The sequence below is a fragment of the Grampus griseus genome (genome assembly GCF_964374135.1).
Source record: "Grampus griseus genome assembly, chromosome: 13".
NCBI classification, from domain to species: domain Eukaryota; kingdom Metazoa; phylum Chordata; class Mammalia; order Artiodactyla; family Delphinidae; genus Grampus; species Grampus griseus.
Window position 1 is genome coordinate 11,960,174 of NC_139007.1, and position 21,572 is coordinate 11,981,745.

At 42.3% G+C, this 21,572-nt stretch overlaps 1 protein-coding gene across 2 annotated transcripts in view; it reads right to left on the reverse strand.

Annotated features, from left to right (window-relative positions):
- The window catches only part of IMPG1 (interphotoreceptor matrix proteoglycan 1), a gene marked incomplete at both ends in the record, with an annotated part of 94,094 nt that overhangs the window by 17,048 nt on the left and 55,474 nt on the right, over nt 1-21,572 (reverse strand). For both annotated transcript variants that reach the window (XM_082669121.1, XM_082669120.1), the window contains 2 exons: nt 6,869-7,088; nt 9,929-10,457. In XM_082669121.1, the coding sequence (XP_082525247.1) occupies nt 6,869-7,088; nt 9,929-10,457 (749 nt within the window). The remainder of the gene's footprint in view (nt 1-6,868; nt 7,089-9,928; nt 10,458-21,572) is intronic.

Genomic DNA, 21,572 nt, shown 5'->3' on the forward strand with positions numbered 1-21,572 from the left:
TGACAATATCTTTGAGATCTTCACAGAACTAAAACCCCCAGCAAATGGAAGATGTTAGCATTCTTCATTCCAGAGAAGGCCACCTGAGGCCAGATTAAAGGAACAAGAGAAACTTATCAAGAAAGTACATTGGCGGCTTCCCTGGTGGCGCATTGGTTGAGTGTCTGCCTGCCGATGCAGGGGACGCAGGTTCGTGCACCGGTCTGGGAAGATCCCACAAGCGGCTGGGCCTCTGAGCCATGGCCACTGAGCCTGTGCGTCCAGAGGCCACAACAGTGAGAGGCCGCGACTACATGAGACCAGATTAAAGGAATGCAGGCCCTGAACACACCCTAATCTTATCAGCAACGCTGCCCTTGAACTATTGCTATAAAACTCCTCACCAAATCCTCGCGGGTTGGGACACAGTTTTGAGGGGCATGAACCCACTGTGACCCCCTTTTGACTCGGCACCGGTGCACAGAGGCTGAGTTTTTGGCATCAAGAGCAGCCAGTTTAGAAAACTTGTAAATTCTTCCTCTGCCCCTTTGAGATATAAATCTCTTTAGAGCTTCTTGCCAGAATGATGACTCCTTCTCCAGCTCTTTGGCCTGCTTGTGTCTTTTGGTTCGACACCCATCAAGAGGGGAACCCAGTTTTCGGGTAACACTGCCTCAGCCTGGCTTTCCCTTCCCTCCATTCTGAGCATCTTTACTCCTTGCTTAGTACCCAAAGCTGCTCTCACAGTGGAAGAAGTACCCCGCCACTCCCAGAAATGTCTGCGTTTTCCTCCTGCCCTTTCTGGAATAGCCCCTCCTTACCCTCCCTCGCCTGGGCCCACCACCATTCTACAAGGCCCAGCCCCTATGGCTGTCTGTCTAGGAAGGCTGCGGTGACATTCTCTCACCTGGGGAGAGTGAATTGCTCCCTGCTCTGTGCTTCCTAACATTTCTGTTCATATCCCGACTATAGTGTTTAGAGAGTCTCTGATTTTTTTGTACATACTTCTGTCTCTCTTGTTAGACCTTTTGCTCCTTGGGGCAGAGATGGGCTCCATCCACCTTTGGGTCCGGGGTCTAGAATAGCGCCTGGCTCTAGGCAGACGGTCCCTAAGTGCTTCCTGAAGGGATGAATGAACAGAGTCCCACATCATTTTTGCATTGTCATTTACTTGTCTGACTTTTCTGTAACAGCAAAGAGAAGGGCTGGAGAGAGCAAGAGGCTGGGAAACCTTTGATGGTTTAAGAAAAATCCCCCAATATTTGGAAATAAGGAGAAAACTGGATGACAAGTTGCCTGGTAAACAGGGATCATTGTGGGCCGACCCGGCTAAATGCCTGCATTTTTACAGCCGGCCAGCTGGATTTTTACATTTTCAAGTGGTTATATAGGCACCAACATAATATCCTCAATTTTGCCTTTTGTCTCGTAAGGCCTAAAATATTCACTGTCTGGCCTTTTAAGAAACACTTTGCTGACTCCTAGAAGGAAGTAACTTGGTTTGACCTACCATTTACTATTGATTATGGCTTTTTACAACTCTATAAAGTTAGAAGCTATCGTAGAGAAAGTGGATAAGATACAATGGTTGTATTTTCTGTTTTGTATTTAGATTTCATCATTTGCTTTTGTTCTCTGTTTATATAAGATCCCTGTTTCCACATCCTCTTTAAACCAGATTTGTCATCTAACAATTTCCTTATTAATGAGTCAAATAAGACTGTGGCATATGCTCACTATCTATTCGTATGACATTCATGCTTTTCACATTTGGGGGTTTGGAGGAGGCAGGCTGGCGGCTCCCGGGCTGGGGGACGTTGCACCTGAGGCGGGAGACCCTCCAGTGTTGTGTAGCCCTAGTTTTAGTCTGTTTCTTCCAAGAAAGTGGTAAGAAAAGTGCAAAGAGGTAAGACACCCCGTAACTTAGTGTTGCTGTATTTGGCCATCCTGGTTGGGAAAAGGTTGAAATGATAGGACACATTCCCCATTTTCCAAGGAAAGATTCTTGGGCTTCTCTCCCGTAGACAAGCTAGGTATTTATTCCGGATGTACAGTATTTCCCTTTCGGATCCTATTTCAAGGAGAGTTTTCTCCAGTAAGTTCAAGCAAATACTTATATGAACAAACCCGAATCAGCGAGGCTTCTTCTATTGGCTAAAATGGCCTTCGGGTGTTATCTGGGATTTTGATGGTCGGTGCCCTGACCCTGTGACCTCTCTTACTACATGCTGGGGGATGGGCACTGCTGAGCCTCCACCGAACCTTAGACACTAGAAAAGACCATGCCAGCAACAGAGCCAGAGGCCGCGTGTATTGGGATTTGAGTTCTTGTTCTCTAGGAAGCTGAAGTCCTTGGGGTCCAGGGACCTGAGAGGCAGCGTGAGCAGTTGGGTGCACTGGTTGCATGTACTAGGAGGATGTTTTAATCAGCTTGCCTGTCAATCACCATGACAGCTTACACTTAAATACACCACCATGAGGAGAAAATCAGGACCAGCCAGTTATGCTGAAAAACTAGAAGCAAAGTAGCTGTCATCTTCTAGATTAAAGGAATTAGAAGAAAACTACTGAATATCATATGCATATTTTCCCTTAATTTGTTTTAAAATCCAGACACCCATTTCTTCTATAATCAAAATACTAATTTTGTACATATTTCCCCAAACTAAAATTGTACAGGAGAACTGAGGCTAGAAACACTAAGTATACAGGTGGTTTTTTTTTTTTTTAATGATCGGCATTTTACGTTTCAAGAAGTTTTATAAGATGTGCAGATTCACAGAAGTAAGAAACTAATGAACTCTGTGCAGAAGCAATGGTTGTAGCAGGCTGTGAACAGGGAAGGGCTGTGAATAGTGTGAGAACGAAGGTGGGAGCATTTGTGAGTCTGTGTCTGGGTGGGTCCCCAAGTACCTCTCTGTCTTGGGTGGCTACTTCCCTCTCTTCGGCAGCCGCCACCCTCCAAAGGTAGCTCGGGCCACTGCCACCAAAACTTTTGTGGCTGGTGTCCTGCCTCTCCGGCTCTGGTGCTGACAAAGCTTTTCTCCTTGACCAGACCCTAACTCAGGCTCCCCTAAAATTTCCAACTCGGCCTCAACTCTTGGGCTGTGTTTGTCTCTTCACTGTCCACTTTTAGCACGAAAGCTGTTAAGTAGGTTTGGCCAGAATCTCCCATCCTCCATATACCTGATCCTCAGGTTCCTCATCCTCTGCTCTCTCCCAGGTGGTGTCTGATCACCTGGCCTGGCTTCTGCAAGAATCCTTTTAGGTCATTTTAGCCAGAATCCCCTCTCACCCCTGATGTTCCTTCTTAGTAATATTCCACCCACTGACCCATTCTGCTCCTTGGCTATAAATTCCCACTTGCGTGTGCTGCGCCCAGAGCTGAGTCCAATCTCTCTCCTCCACTGTGAGACTCCATTGCCGTGGTCCCTACATCCATCAAGATGGGCCCCGGGAATAAAGTCTCCCTTGGCATCTTTAACAAATGTCACTGAGTCATTGTTTCTTTAACGACGCTGGCTGTCTTCGTGGCGGCAGCAGCAGCCCAGCCTTCATACCACCAACAACCACAGGCCTCCTCACTGCCTGAGATCAGCCAGGGAGACCAGAATTCTCTACATTCATCTCTATCCCCATATTTTCCCTGTACTGTTCAGGCCTCAGGCTTCAATGAAATGGGATTTAAAGGAAAACTCAGTGCTTTCTTCTTTATGGGATGCCTCCCTGGTGATTCCCAAACTCACAGAAATTTGCAACTAAGAGTAGCGTATCAGAAAGTGCTCATTAGAAGGTCTTTGAAGGGAAAAGGCATAGCTTTGATCCCAGCATCATTGTAAGGTGACCACCCTTGGCCACAGGGCAAGTTCCTTTGGGCAGGGACTTTCATATGTTCGCTGGTTATCACCGTGGTGGATGAATGCTGACTCTTGGGTTACCCGTGTAGAAGATGGTAAGGTTCAATCCATCATCAGCCGCTTGCTGGCTACATGGGTGAATCTTCCCTTTGCCGTTTGTGAAATAACGAAACCAGCTGCGAGGGAGGAAGCCCTGCCTCCTCCCACCTTCTCCAGCTCCCTGTCCGTTGGAAGATGGCACAGTGGCTTCTCACTATAACTAGGAGCCCTTTTGGATATTAGATTTATCCGTTTTGATTTATATAGAGGAATCCATAAAGTTCTTTGCTATTTATTTTTAACTTTTATAAAATCCATATTTGGCTTTCTAGTTCTGCTGTCCTCCAACCCTTTCGTTTAGGCATTACTCATGTCCTGGCTGGCTCACGACAGCCGTTCTTGGCAGACCTCATCCATCTATCCATCCAGTCATTCAATAATTCTATGAGTTCCAACGTATTAAAAATTGAGATTTTTCTGAATTCTCCAAGTATCAAGAAATAAGTAGAGTAAGGTAATGTCCCAGGTGGCCCAGCGCTCTCTGGCCCCCCTCTTGCTCTACCATTAATCAGTGTAAATTTGGCTCCAGTAGGGACTGGAACCCACGTTAGCACCATCTCATTTCTATTGCTATTGGCTTCTTAGAGGAAAAGCTACATAGCCAAACTGGTTGTGAGAAATTAGTGAAATAATTTCAGTTGAACCTCCACACAAATACCTTGTCGTGGTACTGTCATTGTTCCCACTGGTACCCTCCTCAGATCACAGATTATTAGTCAAGTTGCTAATGACGATGTTACAATATCAACCACTAACTTTTATTAGTCAACTACAGTGTGTTGAATGTTATGCTAAGTGTTGGTTAATCCTCACAGCTCTTACTACCTCCATTTTCCAGTTGTGGAGATGGAGTCCTGCTGTTAGTGAAACTGAACAGGACCCTGTAGGGCTCCTGGGCACGGAAGTCTTTCTGTGCCCCTCTCTCTTGTTTGTAGGGAATACACTCCAGCCTCCATGACCTTCCCTGCGTTCCAAAGGGCAGGTTCAAACAGATGCTAATCAGGGAAGGGAGGGGATGGTGAGATAAGGGAGGAATAGTCAAGAAACAATAGTGCAGCCTTGGGGCAGGGTCCTGGTTCCGCCTCAAGGGATACACATAACAATATCAGCTCTTCTGCAGAACTGAAACCCCCAACCAATGGAAGATGTTAGCATTCTTCCTTCTGGGGAAGATCACAGTTGATAACCTGTAGAAACTCATCAAGAGACCACCTGAGGCCAGATTAAAGGAATGCAGGCCCTGTACACACCCCATCCTTATGAGCAACCCTGCCCTTGAACCATTGCTATAAAACTCCTCACCAAATCCCCCCCCCCACCAGGTTGGGCCACACAGTTTTGAGGGGCACGAGCCTGCTGCGTCCCCCTTTGCCTGGCAAAGCAATAAAACTATTCTTTTCTACTTCACCCAAAGCCCTGTCTCTGAGATTCGATTCCACACTGGTGCACAGAGGCAGAGTTTTTGGCATCATTAGAACACAGGATTCATGTTCAGGACCGTAGCCCTCCAAGGTCATGGTTTTCTGCTGTGCTTCCTTCCAGCGTCCCCAGGGTCCCTTACACATCCCTGGCAAATACATTACCAGCTTCCTGCCCTCTATCTAAGAGGCGCCCAGTTTTCCTCTGCCTCAACTTGGCTCCTATTGTTGGATGGGTCTCTAAGTAGCCTGTCAGCTCCCTGGGGAGGAAAAAAGGGAGGGGGTCGGGCCCTTGTCCCTCTTATGCTAAGTTCTCCCTATATATGTTCCTGTTTTCAATTGACTGAAAAGAATTGGTCTTCTGATCTTAACTGGCAGGGACCCCCTGGTAGTTTTCAGGGGAAGAGGCGGTATCTTACTAGCATTTAGGAGGTCTTTGATTTCTTAGGGGTCCGGAGGGCTTGCTTAGCTGCTTGTGTTCAAAGGTAAGCGCTCCCAGGCTCAGTGCCTTCAGGCTGTCTGTCTTTTTAATAATCCTGTTTACTGAGGTAGGAGGCAATTTTCTTAAAGTTGCTGGAGGCTCTGCTCCATCAAAGGGAAGCGTCTCCCAAGTGAGCCTTTTTGTTTGCATTTTGCCCGAGGCCTTTCCCTACCCCTTCATTGTTAGTCCCCAGGAAGCCACCTCACTAATTCACAGCCAATTAGGAAGTTTGTTCTGAACATGACTCCAAGGTCGCTTTTCCAGTAGATTTGGAGCCTTGCCCCCTTGCCATGCAGAGAATTAAAAAATTGTCTTCAGTTGGTTAGAAAACAGAATTTTGAAGCTAATGGTGGAAACAGTTCCCAGTTTGGGCATAGCTGGTTATATTGGTACGTACACTATGCTTTATCATCAGAACAAATGTTTGCTATTTTGTAGCTTCGGGCTCAGCCCCTGTATCTTTAAGTTTTTTTTCACATCTAACTGCTTTGTTTTAACCTGCACAAGTGGAAGCTGATCTAGGGTATACAAATGGGAAGGGACAGGATTTTCCTCTTGGGTGATGGTGAAGTGGCTTTCTTCCAAGTTTGAGTTTCGGTCTAATGATTATTTTTCTTTCCTCGGGAAACTGTCTCAGTTTCATCCCGAATTGTGCTACGAAGAGGACTGGAAGGTTTCTTAGGTGGTTGCAGTTCACTGAGAAAGTGCTTTTGACTTCCGGCAAGATATAAATTAGCTTGGCTGGGGGTTATGTTAAAAAAAAAATCTCTTAAGCACAGCAAAAGTTTTGTTCTGTGGGGAAACTATAGAGCCCAGATTGTGAAGCAAGAGGTATACTTGCTCTTTGGATGTAGGAAAACTTTAACCTGCATGTCTTAGGACCCTACCTTTCTACCACGTTGATTCATAGCTTCTGAAAAGTTATTCTGTCAAGTGCAGTTTTAAACTGATTCTTGTGGCCTCAACGTTGAACTGCATGCCTAAGCAAACAAAACCAAAACACCCCCACACTTTTCTGGGTTGGATTCTTTTACCTGGTTCCACATCGAGAGAGTAGCTATCTATTTCCAGATCGAGCTGCTGTGCGGCCGCAGAACGAAAATCCTCCAAGACCCCTCGCACAGCCTTGGTCAGGTTATATGGCACTGAGTTAGCAAACTTCATTTTGCTATTCACGATCACACTCCCATTTCTGAAGTTAAGTATTTCAAGTTGCTTAAAGCCTGTGAGATTGGATCGTAGATATGGAACCAGCTGCAAAAATAAAAGAGGGTTTACTCTTAACGGTGTTCTAAGTGCTCAGATGCTGCTCATTCCATTTGTACTCACATTTCATTATCTGAGGCATAAATTTCAGTTCCTTTTTTGACACTGATTTTTTTTTTTTTGCGGTACGCGGGCCTCTCACTGTTGTGGCCTCTCCCGTTGCGGAGCACAGGCTCCGGACGCGCAGGCTCAGCGGCCATGGCTCACGGGCCCAGCAGCTCCGCGGCATGTGGGATCCTCCCGGACTGGGGCACGAACCCGTGTCCCCTGCATCGGCAGGCGGAATCTCAACCACTGCGCCACCAGGGAAGCCCTCAGTTCCTTTTTTATGTTGGTGTTTGGATTGAACATGAGACCAGAACACCACTATTTAATGATCTATTTGCAGTGATTATGTCCCGTATTTCCACTTTCCTGGGTACTGAGATGGATGGGCAGTGATTTTCTTCATGATGAATTGTGAGAACAGAGGATTGAAAAAAAAATCCAGGTCAATGCTATCAGCCAAGAAGGGATGCCAGGTTCAGTTATTTAAAAAAAAAAATCCAAGTAAATAAAAACGTGTTCCAAACCGAGCCCAGGAGCAGACTGACCTATGCCTGGTCAATAGGACATCCATTTGGAAGCAACCAATTTGAAATGACGTATTGAGATAAACAACAGCTGAAACATCAGCTCGTCTGTCTGTGCAGGATGCTTCCTATCAACACAAATGTGGTGAAGTGGAAAGAGCAGAGAACTTGGCTGTCAGAAGACTAGGTGTCAGTCCTGTGACTGTTGCTAGCCAGCGGTGTGACCTCCTCAAGCCACTTAACCACCGTAGTACCTCAGTGCTCTCACCTGAATTGTGAGGGAGAAGAAAAGTTGTTCCCTAAGGACCTTTCCCAAGTTATAATTTAATAATCTCAAAATGATGCCCCAGAGGATTGTGCTTCACGTTCCCACACCTGTCTCTTGTAAGCCACAGCCATCCTTTTTTTTTTTTTTTTTTTTTGGCTGTGCTGCATGGCATGTGGGATCTCAGTTCCCCGACCAGGGAACCTGTGCCCCCTGAAGTGGAAGCGCGGAGTCTTAACCACTGGACCACCAGGGAGGTCCCCACGACCATCCTTGAGATCACTTTTCAGAAATGTCTGAAACTCAGCGATGTCTGCTTTGTTTCCAGCCTTGAAAGTGAGCCCTCTCCTTCATGAACCAACACCCACGAACCCAGAGAGGGCACAGATGCAAACTACAATCTCCCAGGCTTGGCCCAGACCTGCTTTTCCTTTGCCCCTGTCCCCACCCCACCAGAATTTTGACACTGACCCAGACCCACATGTTGGTACCCCTTCCAGTAACCGCCCCCCCCGCACAAGGTCTTTGTGAAAATAAAATGAAATTTTATACAAAGTGTGGAACCGCTCTCTCCTGTTTTCTCCCACCTACTTTGACTAGGCTCATTCTCTATGTCTTAACATTGCTTTGGCCCCTGGTGGGAATTCCCTGTCCTCAGCTAGTGTGCAGACAACTAGCTGCTCCCTTCTCCCAAATCATTCTCCTCTTCTTCACGGGAAAGAGGCTGCCCAGCTAGAGACCACATTTCCCAGCCTCCCTTGCAGCAAACTGTGGTCACGTGACCAGTTCCCACCAATGGAATATGAGTGTAAGAGATGTGGGCAACTTTGGCATCACTTGCTTAGGAAATTGCTTGCCCTGGGCTTCCTCTCTTTCCCCTTCTCACAGTGGAAACAGGGATGTACCGGCGACCCAGCTTTGGCTGCATGAGTGAGGAAACACCCCTGGGGTTGGCAGAGTTATAAGATGAAGGGATTGTGAGTCCCTGGATGACGTCATAGAGCAGAGCTGTCGCACCCACCCAGTGGAAGAGAAATACACTTGTACTCTATTTAAGTTACTGTATTCTTGATCTTTTCATTATGGCAGCCCAGCATGTACCCTAATACACCTAATACACCTGGGTTCGGTGCCCTGGGACTCTGTTCCTTGAGATTGTCCCAATATCTACTCACCTCATTTGGGGGAGGGGGGAATAGCACAAAGTCTTACTTTAAAGTTCACCTGAAGCATTGGTGTTTATGTGGTTTTAATTTGCTAATGACTTAACTTATATGAAGCTTACAAATATTTTTCCTCTTATTTTCAGAAATTCTGTAATCTTTGTGCTATGCCTTGTGTACTTGAATTTCATTAGCCGTGACTGTGTAGAGGTTCACAGTTCAGCAGTTTTCACTGTGCATGTATTTCTAGTACATGTGAGTTTGGGGGGTGTTTCATAAATCAGGGTTATATGCCACCATGATTGTCTTCTTACTTTCTTTGTTAGGGCTTGGGATGCTAAGCCATTTAGTCAGTTTTTTTTTTTTTTAGTTTTATGAGAATTGAAGGGGAACTGAAAAAAATAAGAATTCTTACACTTGAACTCTTGGCCTCACTTGTGCTGGACTTTTCTAGCCTTGAACCCTTTATTCAGATGGCTGGAAAACAGCATGTTGTATTATAACTTAGGGAAAGTCCGCTCATACTGTTTATAAATTCCAAGTTCAGTCCATGAGTGGTTATGTATTATTCCTGGGAAAACTAAATCGGGAGGAACTATAATGAAAAGGTCTTAAAAATAAGTTTGTTCCCAGGATGCTGGGTGGCAGTGGCCCATTGGATCTGAATCCATCTCAACGCTCTAGCTGAATGCCGTCGGCAACAGCTATCTCAGAGGCTTGTCTCTTCCACCTTGCATTGCTCAAGACAGCCAGGGATTATATTATAAAATAATAGCAAAAAAAAAAAGAAAGGAGACACACAGATAGCTGTATGTGGTGTCCACTCACCAGTTGTGTGAATCGCTGCTCCAGAGCTTGGTACTCCAGTGAGCTCTTGTTGAACAGGTCAGTGGAGAAGGGCACGTTGGCCACACGCAGACTGAAGAACACCACCAGCTCTTGGCCCCTGGCGGCGACGGTCATGGCGCTGGTGGTGATGTACTGCAAAGCTGGGCCAGGAGTGATGTTCTCCAAGAAATGATCCAGGGTGGAAACATACCCACTGAATCCCAGTACCTCAGAGGATGCGTGAGTGCTGGCGAGATCCGTTCCGTCTAAGTCTCCGACTGTATCTTGACTGCTGATACTCAACCTGCTGTCTTCTGAAGATGCAGGTGAACGTGAAATTTCCTGAGCCAATTGGCTGATGGCAGAATAATCATCGGTGGGGATGGTTAGCCGTGGGATTAGTACTGTCTGATCAAGGGAAATTATGTCTGTGGCACTTTGATCAGTCTGAGAAAAGATGCTCGATGCAGTAAAAAAAGGTCGAGTTTCTGATAGGGAGGTGGAGGCCACAGCAGGTGGAGACCAAGAACTGTCCATGGAGGAAACTCCTGAGACCAATTCATTATGTCCAAGCATCCCCGCAAGGAATAGAAAGCAAAAAAGAAAATCGAAAGTTAAAATTACTTTTGGAAAAATAGCATTTGACTATCTTAATGTCATATTTTATTTTATTTATTTTTAAATTTCTTCGATTTTATTCCAGTTTTATTGAGATATAATTGACATACCTCACTGCATAAAGTTAAGATGTACAGCATGTTTTAACTTACTTATGTAGTGAAATAATTACCATACTTAGTATCATATTTTAAAAAGCAAATTGGTGGTAATTCCCTGGTGGTCCAGTGGTTAGGACCCCGTGCTTTCACCGATGAGGGCACGGGTTCAGTCCCTGGTCAGGGAACTAAAATCCTGCAAGCCACATGGCACGGCCAAAAAACAAAAAAGACAAATTGGTACAGAAAGGGCAGGCAGCCCTGTGTCCACACCTAGGGAGACAGAGGGTGGGTCTCTATAACCATTTTATTCAGGCCCAATACTTCTGGATATGCGAGACTAAAAGAGCACCAATTGCCTAGAATTACAGGAATTACTTACTGTCCAGTGAGACACAGCACATCTAGGGACCAGGTGGTCAAAAAGGACTAGGTCAGCAGGTGGTGGCACACCACAGATGGCTTTGGGGTAGACTTGGATCCCACATCCCCATCTGGACCTCCCAGACAATTAGCTGGGCTCTTTTGGCCTGGAGTTTTATTCACCTTCCAATCATGCAAACCTGAATTTTATGTAATTGGATTTTTGGGGGGATCTCAGCTTATCACATTTTGGTAGTTTCATCAATTAAAATTTAAATTATGCTTTTCCAAAATTGGATAATCTGACTGAATAACTTGCCTATTTGCAAAATGATGTGGAGACCGTGAAGATGTGGGTTACACATATAATTTGAACTTTGTATTGGCCATACAACTAAATATTGGGTAATATTTAAAGGTTTTTTTCATTCCTACATGATGATACCACCACTTTGCATTGCTTTCTTGAGTAGGTACATATTGAACTACTGAAGTCCATTCCCTTTTTGGTGCAAAATTAAAATCAATAAGTATTTATGAACTAAGAAAGTGGTTATATGAAGCTTTCAGATAAAGATATTGGTGGGTTATTAAAATATTCCAATAAACCTAAACCTAGAGCCACTGATAGATAATATTTAAGGCATTAGGTAGATCAAAACAGGGAGCTTTCTGTGAATACTTTGGTGGCATTTTGGCAAATATGTGGGAAAGCTGTGTTAAAGTCCAAATGCTAAGCATGATGAATGGACTGTCTGGATGCAGATATAATCTTTGGACTCTCAGTCAGCTAATTTACTAGAGTGCAATCACCCAAACTGAAACTCCAAGTAATAAACAGCTCTGAAAGGTAGAATCATATTACTTTTATTAGTTTCTTAAAATAAAACCTGTCTGTGGAGAATTTAACCAGATTTCAGAGAAGCACGCCCTTTTCTTCCACCTGGGGAGGATGCCTGAGTGTGTCTACCCATAATTCACTCAACTCTCAGAAATGATGTTTTGTAACATCCAAGATCTTTCTAGATATACACTCGTAGTTTTATTCAAATCTCTATTGCCATGGACTGAATGTTTGCATTCTCCCAAAATTTATATGTTGAAATCCTCATCTCCAATGTGACAGTATTTGGAGGTAGGGTCTTTGGGAGGTAATTAGGTCAGGAGGGTGGAGCCCTCATGAATGGGATTAGTGCCTTTATAAATAAAAAGAGACATAAGAGAGATGATCTCTCTCTCTCTCTGCCATGTGAGGATACAGAAAGAAGGCATCTGTGTGCTAACCAGAAAAAGCCCCTCACCAGGAATTGAATCATCCAGTAATTTGACCTTGGCCTTCCCAGCCTCCAGAACCGTGAGGAAGAAATTTCTGTCATTTAAGCCACCCAGTCTATGATGTTCTGTTATAGCAGCCCAAGCTGACTAAGACATCCTTGGAAAGATCTGGGATAAATAAGTTGAAGGCTTCAAGTACTATCAGTGGTTTGATTTGACTTTGTGCTGGGGGGAAATGCATTTGAATCTGAGTTCCTCAGCGCTCTTCCAGATGGTCAGGGTCAGGGAAGAAGCACAATGACAGGTGTCTTCTTTCTGCTCCAGGCCAGAATCTCATTACTCATACCTTTCTCAGTACAGAGATTTTAGTCAGATTAAAACAGTCTGTTGCATTATGTCATCAACCAGCAAACAAGAATTTCTAACTCTTAACCTTTGTGGCATCTTTTTAAACATTTTTTTTATTTTTTGGCTGTGTCGGGTCTTAGTTGCAGCACACGAGATCTCTTGTTCAGGCTCACGAGCTCAGTAGTTGTGGTGCGTGGGCTTAGTTGCCCTGCAGCATGTGGGGGGCACTTAGCTCCCCGATCAGGGATCGAACCTGCGTCCCCTGCATTGGAAGGCAGATTCTTTACCGCTGGACCACCAGGGAAGTCCCTGTGGCATCTTAACATTAATCATTCACATTCACAATAAACCCAACCAAGTTATTTCACTGATAGAACCGTTGGCTATTTAAATGTACATTGTTAGATAAAATACAGGATTTCCACTGGAACGTACTTATACTAAAACGTTATTTGTTGTTTATCTGAAATTCAAATTTAACTGGTTATCTTGTATTTTTCTTTGCTGAATCTAGCAGCCCTATTTAAGTGTGATTTTAACAGACCCCTCACAGTCTCTCAGCTTGATATTGAAACTACTAAGGCTATAGTCAATTCTTTTGAAACAAAATATCATCCAGACATTACCACCACTTATAAATGTATTTAAAATAATTATTCATCAGATTCTTATGCAAAAGACATGCCAGCAACAAAGGCCATCCTAACCCTAAGTTTTTACACTGCAATGGAGAAGGCAAGCACGAAAACCCAAGGCCATTTATTTCATCATGAGGTACGCAAAACAGACTCCAGATAACTTGACTTTTTAGCTGTCATGTTAGAGCATGCGTAGAGTTCTCATGAGGGCATGAGGTATGTTTATATGTATGTGTGCCCAGGGGGCCGCTGGTAGAAGCCCAGCTGCTGGGTGTAAAGGTAAAGGCTATTTTGGTCACTTTCTGGGCAGGAGATCTTCCCACAAACAAAGGCCACAGATGAAATGCTCCAAACCAGAGTGGTTGAACTCAGGTCCAGCTGAAGCCCAAAGTGAGATAAGCCAGTAACAGGTGAGGATGGGCTCAGTGGGGGCAGCCAGGAGCCCCACTAGTAGCCAGAGGAAGGCACAGAGACGTGTGAGGCAAGTGCAGATGAAAGATCGTCCTAAATGCTGCTGGAAAGGGTCACACATCTACATGTACCCATTAATCATAAACATCCGGTGGTCACCTGGTTTATGTTTAAAAACCTAAAAACAAAGATTCCACAGTCTCCTCTAGATCTTCAAGTGATGTGACCAGCAAGTTCTTAATTCTCTATCAAACAAATCCATTCTTATTTATCACAACAAAAAAGTCATCTTCTTTTTGGCATATTATAGAAATAGAACATATGTGTTTACTATTCATTCATTCAGCAAATAGATATTGATGGCCTACTATGTGCCAGACACTGTTCCAGGTGCAGGGGTACATCAGTGAACAAAACAGATGAAAGTTTCTTCCCCCAAGAAGGTTACTATCTAGTGGAGGAAGACAGAAAATAAACAAAATAAGCAAAGGGAAATATATTCTATACCAGGTGGTGATAAGAGCTAATGAAGTAACATGAAGCAGGAAAGAAGGTGGGAATGCTGGGTTTGCAATTTTATACAGTGGTCATTGAGAATGCAATATTTGAGCAAGACCTGAAGGAGGTGAGAGAGTTTAGCCATGCAGCAAATGCAAATGAGAAAGCCAGAGAAAGAAGGGTGTCTGTATTGCTCCAGGAACAGCTAGCTGTGAGGGCAGCATGGTCAGAATAAAGTTCTATACTCTCAGTTGAGAGTGAGGGTGACTAAAGATATTTTTAAACACATAAAGTCTCAAAAAATTCTTCTTGGGCACCCTTTCTTAGGATGTGTTTACCTAAAATGATAGGGTAAACCGAGAAATAGGAAGACATGGGGTACTGAAGAAAAGTTAGGGAAATCTCCAGGAAGAAGGTGAAGGGAAATCCCCATCTCAGAGAGATGGGTACTCGAGGTGTAAAAGGAAACTAAGTACATGCGATGCTTGTATCACCAAGCCCTCTGCCATTGTACCAATTTTTTTTTTTTTAACTTGAGAAAACTACTAATGGATGTGCTCCATAAAACAAGAGAGTGATCTCAGAGGGGCCTGAGATCTAGGGATCAGGGAATCCAACTCAGGAGAAAGGCCAAGGAAATTTTAAGGATGACAGAAAATGGAAATCCCAGGTGACAGGTGTCCAAAAGGCCTAGAGAGTAGTAGTCCAGGAGAAAGAGAAGGTCTTTGAAAATTGGAAGTGATAAGTTACCTGATGTGGAAAATTCTACTGGAAATTTCAATGCAAAATTTGAAAAGAATTGGCAATAAGTACGAAGAACATTAAGCAAATAAAAAAATCAAAGAAAACATTAATTCCAGGAAAACAGAAAGTAAACATATTTAGAGCAAATAGTTCATCTGTAAATACATAATGGAAACATTGAATATTGATTCAATAATAGTTATTACCATATTGATAGGGAAGGGTGTTGTAAGAAACTTAAATCCTCATTTGCAATAATAGGAAGTCAGTAAATAATGTATAAAACAGATGAGTCAAAAGATGTATATTATTTAAGAATATGGCAAGAATAAATGCCAGAAGAAATAGCTGAGTTAAAAGGGAGTACTTTTGGTAAGTGGGACTGCACAGTGGGGAAGTGTGAGGTAGCAAAATGCTGTATTTGTCAGAATACTTCAATGATTTGGCTTTAGAAGTATTAAATGTTTTATTTTGAGACAACTGAATATTCAAATGCAGTTCTAAGAATAGTAGAGAAGGGCATCAGTGAAAATGGCAGAAGAAGAAACTCCAAAAGTCAAGTTGTCCTTCACATTTGAAAGTTACAGGTAGTAAGTAGCTGGGATACAATAAGAAATATATATTTGCCTCAGCCTCCAGTTCCTCACACAGAGCTCCTAAATTTCTGAACCTTGAGCAACAGCTGGAAAAGTATGCCGTCAAACCCGTTCCAGGGAGAAATTGGGAGCTGTGTGTGTATGCCGGCTCCCTCTGTGCTGAACCCCAGGGGAAGGCCACAGGAAGTGCTTGGTACCCATTTAAAATTGCCTCTTTTGTCTTCTGTGGTTCTGGGGGACTGTGAATGCTGAGCTCCATTGGCTGCCAGAGCTGGGTGATTTGGGAATCAGTCCCTCTGATGGCAGCCATAAAAGTTGGGAAGCCAGTTTTTAGCTGGTTGATCAGAAGTACAAGTGACAGCCTGGGACTTTGGTATCTACAGTAGGGGGCAGTCTTGTGGATCTGAGCTCTTTATCTGTGGGCTCTGCATCAACTCCAGGTGTCTAGTGTCATAATTGAGTTGTAGGACACCCAGTTGATGTCTGGAGAGTCGAGAATTGGTTGATATAGGAAAACTCCCTACACATTTGATATTAGAAGTGCTGTGAATAGAGAAGTAGCTCTTCTTTTAGTAGCCAAACCCTCAGGAGCTTTGATACCCTTCCTGAAGCAATTATCTGATGATACAGTCCAGCCAACTAAAAGATACATCAAAACAGAGAACTCAGGAATACAGAAGCTATGATAGAAGGTTTGAGATTGAGCCTTAAATCCATTTAAATATGGAAATCTGTCCAGGAAGCCATGGGAGTTGTGGCTGCAGAATCAATTTTAAATTTATAAACCTTGACCATGTAATATACTCGTCTAATTATCAAAACTTGGGACGTGGGGGAGTGAAGATGGCTGGACTATGGGTGTTCTGATAGTCTTACCTTTTATGAAAGTACATCAAAAATGCTGCCTAATGTTGGTACATACAATGTAAATGAAATGACTCCAAATTAATATTTTAGGTAATCTTATTCTTAGCCTTTAGGGATCTTTTAAGAATGAGTATCTCATAAAGTAAGGAAGAGGGAGACCCTCAAGATGGCGGAGGAGTAAGACTTGAAGATCACCTTCCTCCCCACAAATACATCAAAAATAGATCTACATGTGGAAAAGCTCGTACAGAACACCTACTCAATGCTGGCAGAAGACCTCAGACTTCCCAAAAGGCAAGAAAATCCCCACATACCTGGGTAGGGCAAAAGAAAAAGAAAAAATGGAGACAAAAGAATAGGGATGGGACCTGCACCTCTGGGAAGGAGCTGTGAAGGACGAAAAGTTTCCACACACTAGGAATACCCTTCACTGGCAGGGATGGGGGCTGTGCAGGAGGGAAGCTTTGGAGCCACAGAGGAGAGCACAGCAACAGGGGTGCGGAGGGCAAAGCAGAGAGATTCCCACACAGAGGATCGGTGCTGACCAGCACTTACCAGCCTGAGAGGCTTGTCTGCTCACCTGCTGGGGCGAGTGGGGACTGGGAGCTGAGGCTCGGGCCTCAGAGGTCAGACCCCAGGGAGAGGACTGGGGTTGGCTGTGTGAAGACAGCTAGTGTGCCACTGGCTAGCTAGCTAGCTGGGAGGGAGTCTGGGAAAAAGTCTGGACCTGTCAGAGAGGCAAGAGACCATTGTTTTATGGTGTGCGAGAAGAGGGGATTCCTGCTCTGTGTGCCCACAGAAGGCAGAGCACCACCTAAGCGAGCTCCAGAGATGGGTGTGAGCTGTAGGTTTATTCCAGGAATGCAAGGATTCTTCAATATACGCAAATCAATCAATGTGATAAACCTTATTAACAAATTGAAGGAGAAAAACCATATGATCATCTCAAAAGATGCAGAGAAAGCTTTTGACAAAATTCAACACCAATTTATGATAAACACTCTCCAGAAAGTGGGCATAGAGGGAAACTACCTCAACTTAATAAAGGCCATATATGACAAACCTACAGCCAACATCATTCTCAATGGTGAAAAACGGAAACCATTTCCTCTAAGATCAGGATAAAGACAATGTTGTCCACCCTTACCACTATTATGCAACATAGTTTTGGAAATTTTAGCAATGGCAATCACAGAAGAAAAAGAAATAAAAGGAATCCAAATCGGGAAAGAAGAAGTAAAGCTGTCCCTGTTTGCAGATGACATGATACTATACATAGAGAATCCTAAAGATGCTACCAGAAAAATACTACAGCTAATCAATGAATTTGGTAAAGTAGCAGGATACAAAATTAATGCACAGAAATCTCTTGCATTCCTATACATGAACAACAAAAAATCTGAAAGAGAAATTAAGGAAACACTTCCATTGCAACAAAAAGAATAAAATACCTAGGAATAAACCTACCTAAGGAGAAAAAGACCTGTATGCAGAAAACTATAAGACACTGATGGAAGAAATTAAAGATGATACAAACAGATGGAGAGACATACCATGATCTTGGATTGGAAGAATCAACATTGTGAAAATGACTGTACTACCCAAAGCAATCTACAGATTCACTGCAATCCCTTTCAAACTACCAATGGCATTTTTCACAGAAGTAGAACAAAATATTTTACAATTTGTATGGAAACACAAAAGACTCCTAATAGCCCAAGCAATCTCGAGAAGGAAAAACGGAGCTGGAGGAATCAGTCTCCCTGATTTCATACTATACTACAAAGCTACAGTAATCAAGACAGTATGGTACTGGCACAAAAACAGAACTATAGATCAATAGAACAGGAAAGAAAGCCCAGAGATAAACCCACACACTTATGGTCACCTAATGTATGACGAAGGAGGCAAGAATATACAATGGCGAAAAGACAGCCTCTTCAATAAGTGGTGTTGGGAAAACTGGACAGCTACATGTAAAAGAATGAAATTAGAACACTTCCTAATGCCATACACAAAAATAAACTCCAAATGGATTAAAGACCTAAATATAAGGCCAGATAGTATAAAACTCTGAGAGGAAAACATAGGCAGAACACTCTATGACATAAATCACAGCAAGATCCTTTTTGACCCACCTCTTAGAGAAATGGAAATAAAACCAAAAATAAACAAATGGGACCTAATGAAACTTAAAATCTTTTGCACAGCAAAGAAAACCATAAACAAGATGAAAAGACAACCTTCAGAATGAGAGAAAATATTTGCAAAGGAAACCACATAGGATTAATCTCCAAAATATACAAGCAGCTCAATATCAGAAAAACAACCAAATGCAAAAATGGGCAGAAGAACTAAATAGGCATTCCTCCCAAGAAGATATACAGATTGCCAACAAACACGTGAAAGGATGCTCAACATCACTAATCATTGAGAAATGCAAATCAAAACTACAATGAGGTATCACCTCACACCGGTCAGAATGGCCATCATCAAAAAGTCTAGAAACAATAAATGCTGGAGAGGGTGTGGAGAAAAGGGAACCCTTTTGCACTGTTCGTGGGAATGTAAATTGATACAGCCACTATGGAGAACAGTATGGAAGTTCCTTAAAAAACTAAAAATAGAACAACCATATGACCCAGCAATCCCACAACTGGGCATTTACCCTGAGAAAACCATAATTAAGAAGAGACATATACCACAATGTTCCTTTCAACACTATTTACAGTAGCCAGGATATGGAAGCAACCTAAATGTCCATCAACAGAGGAATGGAAAAAGAAGACGTGGCACATATACAATGGAATATTACTCAGCCATAAAAAGAAATGAAATTGAGTTATTTGTAGTGAGGCAGATGGACCTAGAGCCTGTCATACAGAGTGAAGTAAGTCAGAAAGAGAAAAACAAATGCCACATGCTGACACATATATATGGAATCTAAAAAAAATGGTTCTGATGAACCTGGGGGCAGGATAGGAATAAAAACACAGATGTAGAGAACGGACTTGAGGACATGGGGAGGGGGAAGGGTAAGCTGGGACGAAGTGAGAGAGCAGCATGGACATATATACACTACCAAATGTAAAACAGATAGTTAGTGGGAAGCAGCTGCATAACACAGGGAGATCAGCTCAGTGCTTTGTGACCACCTAGAGGGGTGGGATAGGGAGGGTGGGAGGGAGGGAGACGCAGAGGGAGGGGATATGGGGACATATGCATATGTATAGCTGATTCACTTTGTTATAGGGCAGAAATTAACACAACATTGTAAAGCAATTATACTCCAGTAAAGATGTTAAAAAAATAAAGAAAATATCTGAAATTCAGCAATTTCTTGAGTTTTATTTGTTTCATTTTCTTATGTTGAAGTCAAGTAATATTAAATGCAGTCCATTTTATTTGAGTGGCATTCCAGAAAAATTCCATGTTTGTAAAAGCCTTTCTATGTAGCCTGTCTATTAAAATGTATTGAGAGATAGCTGGGAAAATAGATTAAATACTTAGTTATTTCTGAGTAGCACAGTTTTAATATTATTTTATTTTCTCTTTTTGGTAATTTTCTTCCTCCTTTAGCATTTTAAATAATGAGCATGTATGATTTAAAAGTAACAGTAATTACTATTTTTAAAAGTCTAGTGTTTAGTCTAACATAATGATACACAATTTTTTGGAAATCTCCAATATTATATTTTTGTGCACCATGAAATATAGAAATACACATTACCTAAAATACATTTACAGACATATACAGTTAAAAAATTTTTCTTATAGATGTTATTTTAGATTTTTGCAAACTTCAGATAAAAAAATAGCTCCTTGGTAAACTGAGGTAAATATGAAATTTCGCATGTATCTACTTATTAAGTAAGTCTTAAGCAGAGAGCCACCACAGAAGTAAAAATATTTTACTCCAAATCTTTGTTACTGTTAACATTAAAATAAGATTTGGATTAAAACGGAAATTGTTAAGAAACTTAGTTCCTACACCGTGGAGTGGAGGACTTCATTGTAGTTTCTTACAATATATTTTAGTTAGATGTTTCTATGGGGTTATGGCCTCAAAATCTAGTCTTAGACTCTTGAGAGGCAGGGAGAGGGCTGGATTGGGAGTTTGGGACTAGTAGATGCAAACTATTTTATATAGAACGGATAAACAACAGGTCCTAGTGTATAGCACAGGGAACTATATTCAATATCCTGTTATAAACCATAATGGAAAAGAATATGAAAAACAATATATAGATATATATAACTGAATCACTTTTCTGTATAGCAGAAATTAACACAAGGTTGTAAATTACCAATACTTCAACAAAATAAATTAAAAACAAAAAGAACCTTGAGAGGCAGGATTGAGGATGAGATGGGAGGAAACTAATATTTATTTGGCACCTGTTATGTTCTAGGTACTGTACAAGGGATATTTTTAAAAAATCTTCCATTACTTTAAGCCATAAGTTTTCACCTGATTTTTACACTCTGCACTCACTACTTGATGTCTTTGAAATATCTAATTTTGTCTTCTTAAGTGATTAAAGTGAGTAATTAAGAGAGGCTACAAAGATGAGGGTCCCCTGACCAGAGGTCATTATCAGAATGAGCTGTGGATGTCAGTGTATTTTAACAAATCATCAAACAAGGCACATTTCTTTCCAGTTTAGTTTATTATACTTTTCCCCCATTAAACAAAAATGCCTAATCTGTGATATCTTATTAGACTTAAACCCTGCCTCATATAATATAAAACCTACAGAGCTCTGAGTCACACCTGATTACTTCCTCTCTTCATTGTAACATAATTTCTAATAGCTTTCAGTTTAGAATCAGCCCTCTAGGAGAAAATTGTACGACTTGGAAAAAGAGAACATCTATCCCTGGTTTGTTGGTGACAATAAAATTTGCCTTCACTGAAGAAATGAGTATTTTGGGACAAATGAAGTAAAGTGACATGGATTTGACATGCAGTGATATTGTAGCTTTTAATAGCATGGTTATAGTTCAATTCTGAATGGTTTCTGAATCATTTATTCCAAGATTATGGAAAAGGTGGTGTTTTTCCAGCTTTGACTTGCAAAGTGAAATAATCAATATATTTATCTCTCTACTAACAATAATGTACCTGAGAGAATGATAAAGATTAATATTACATATAGTGTGCATTTTGGACTGTGGAAGACCCACA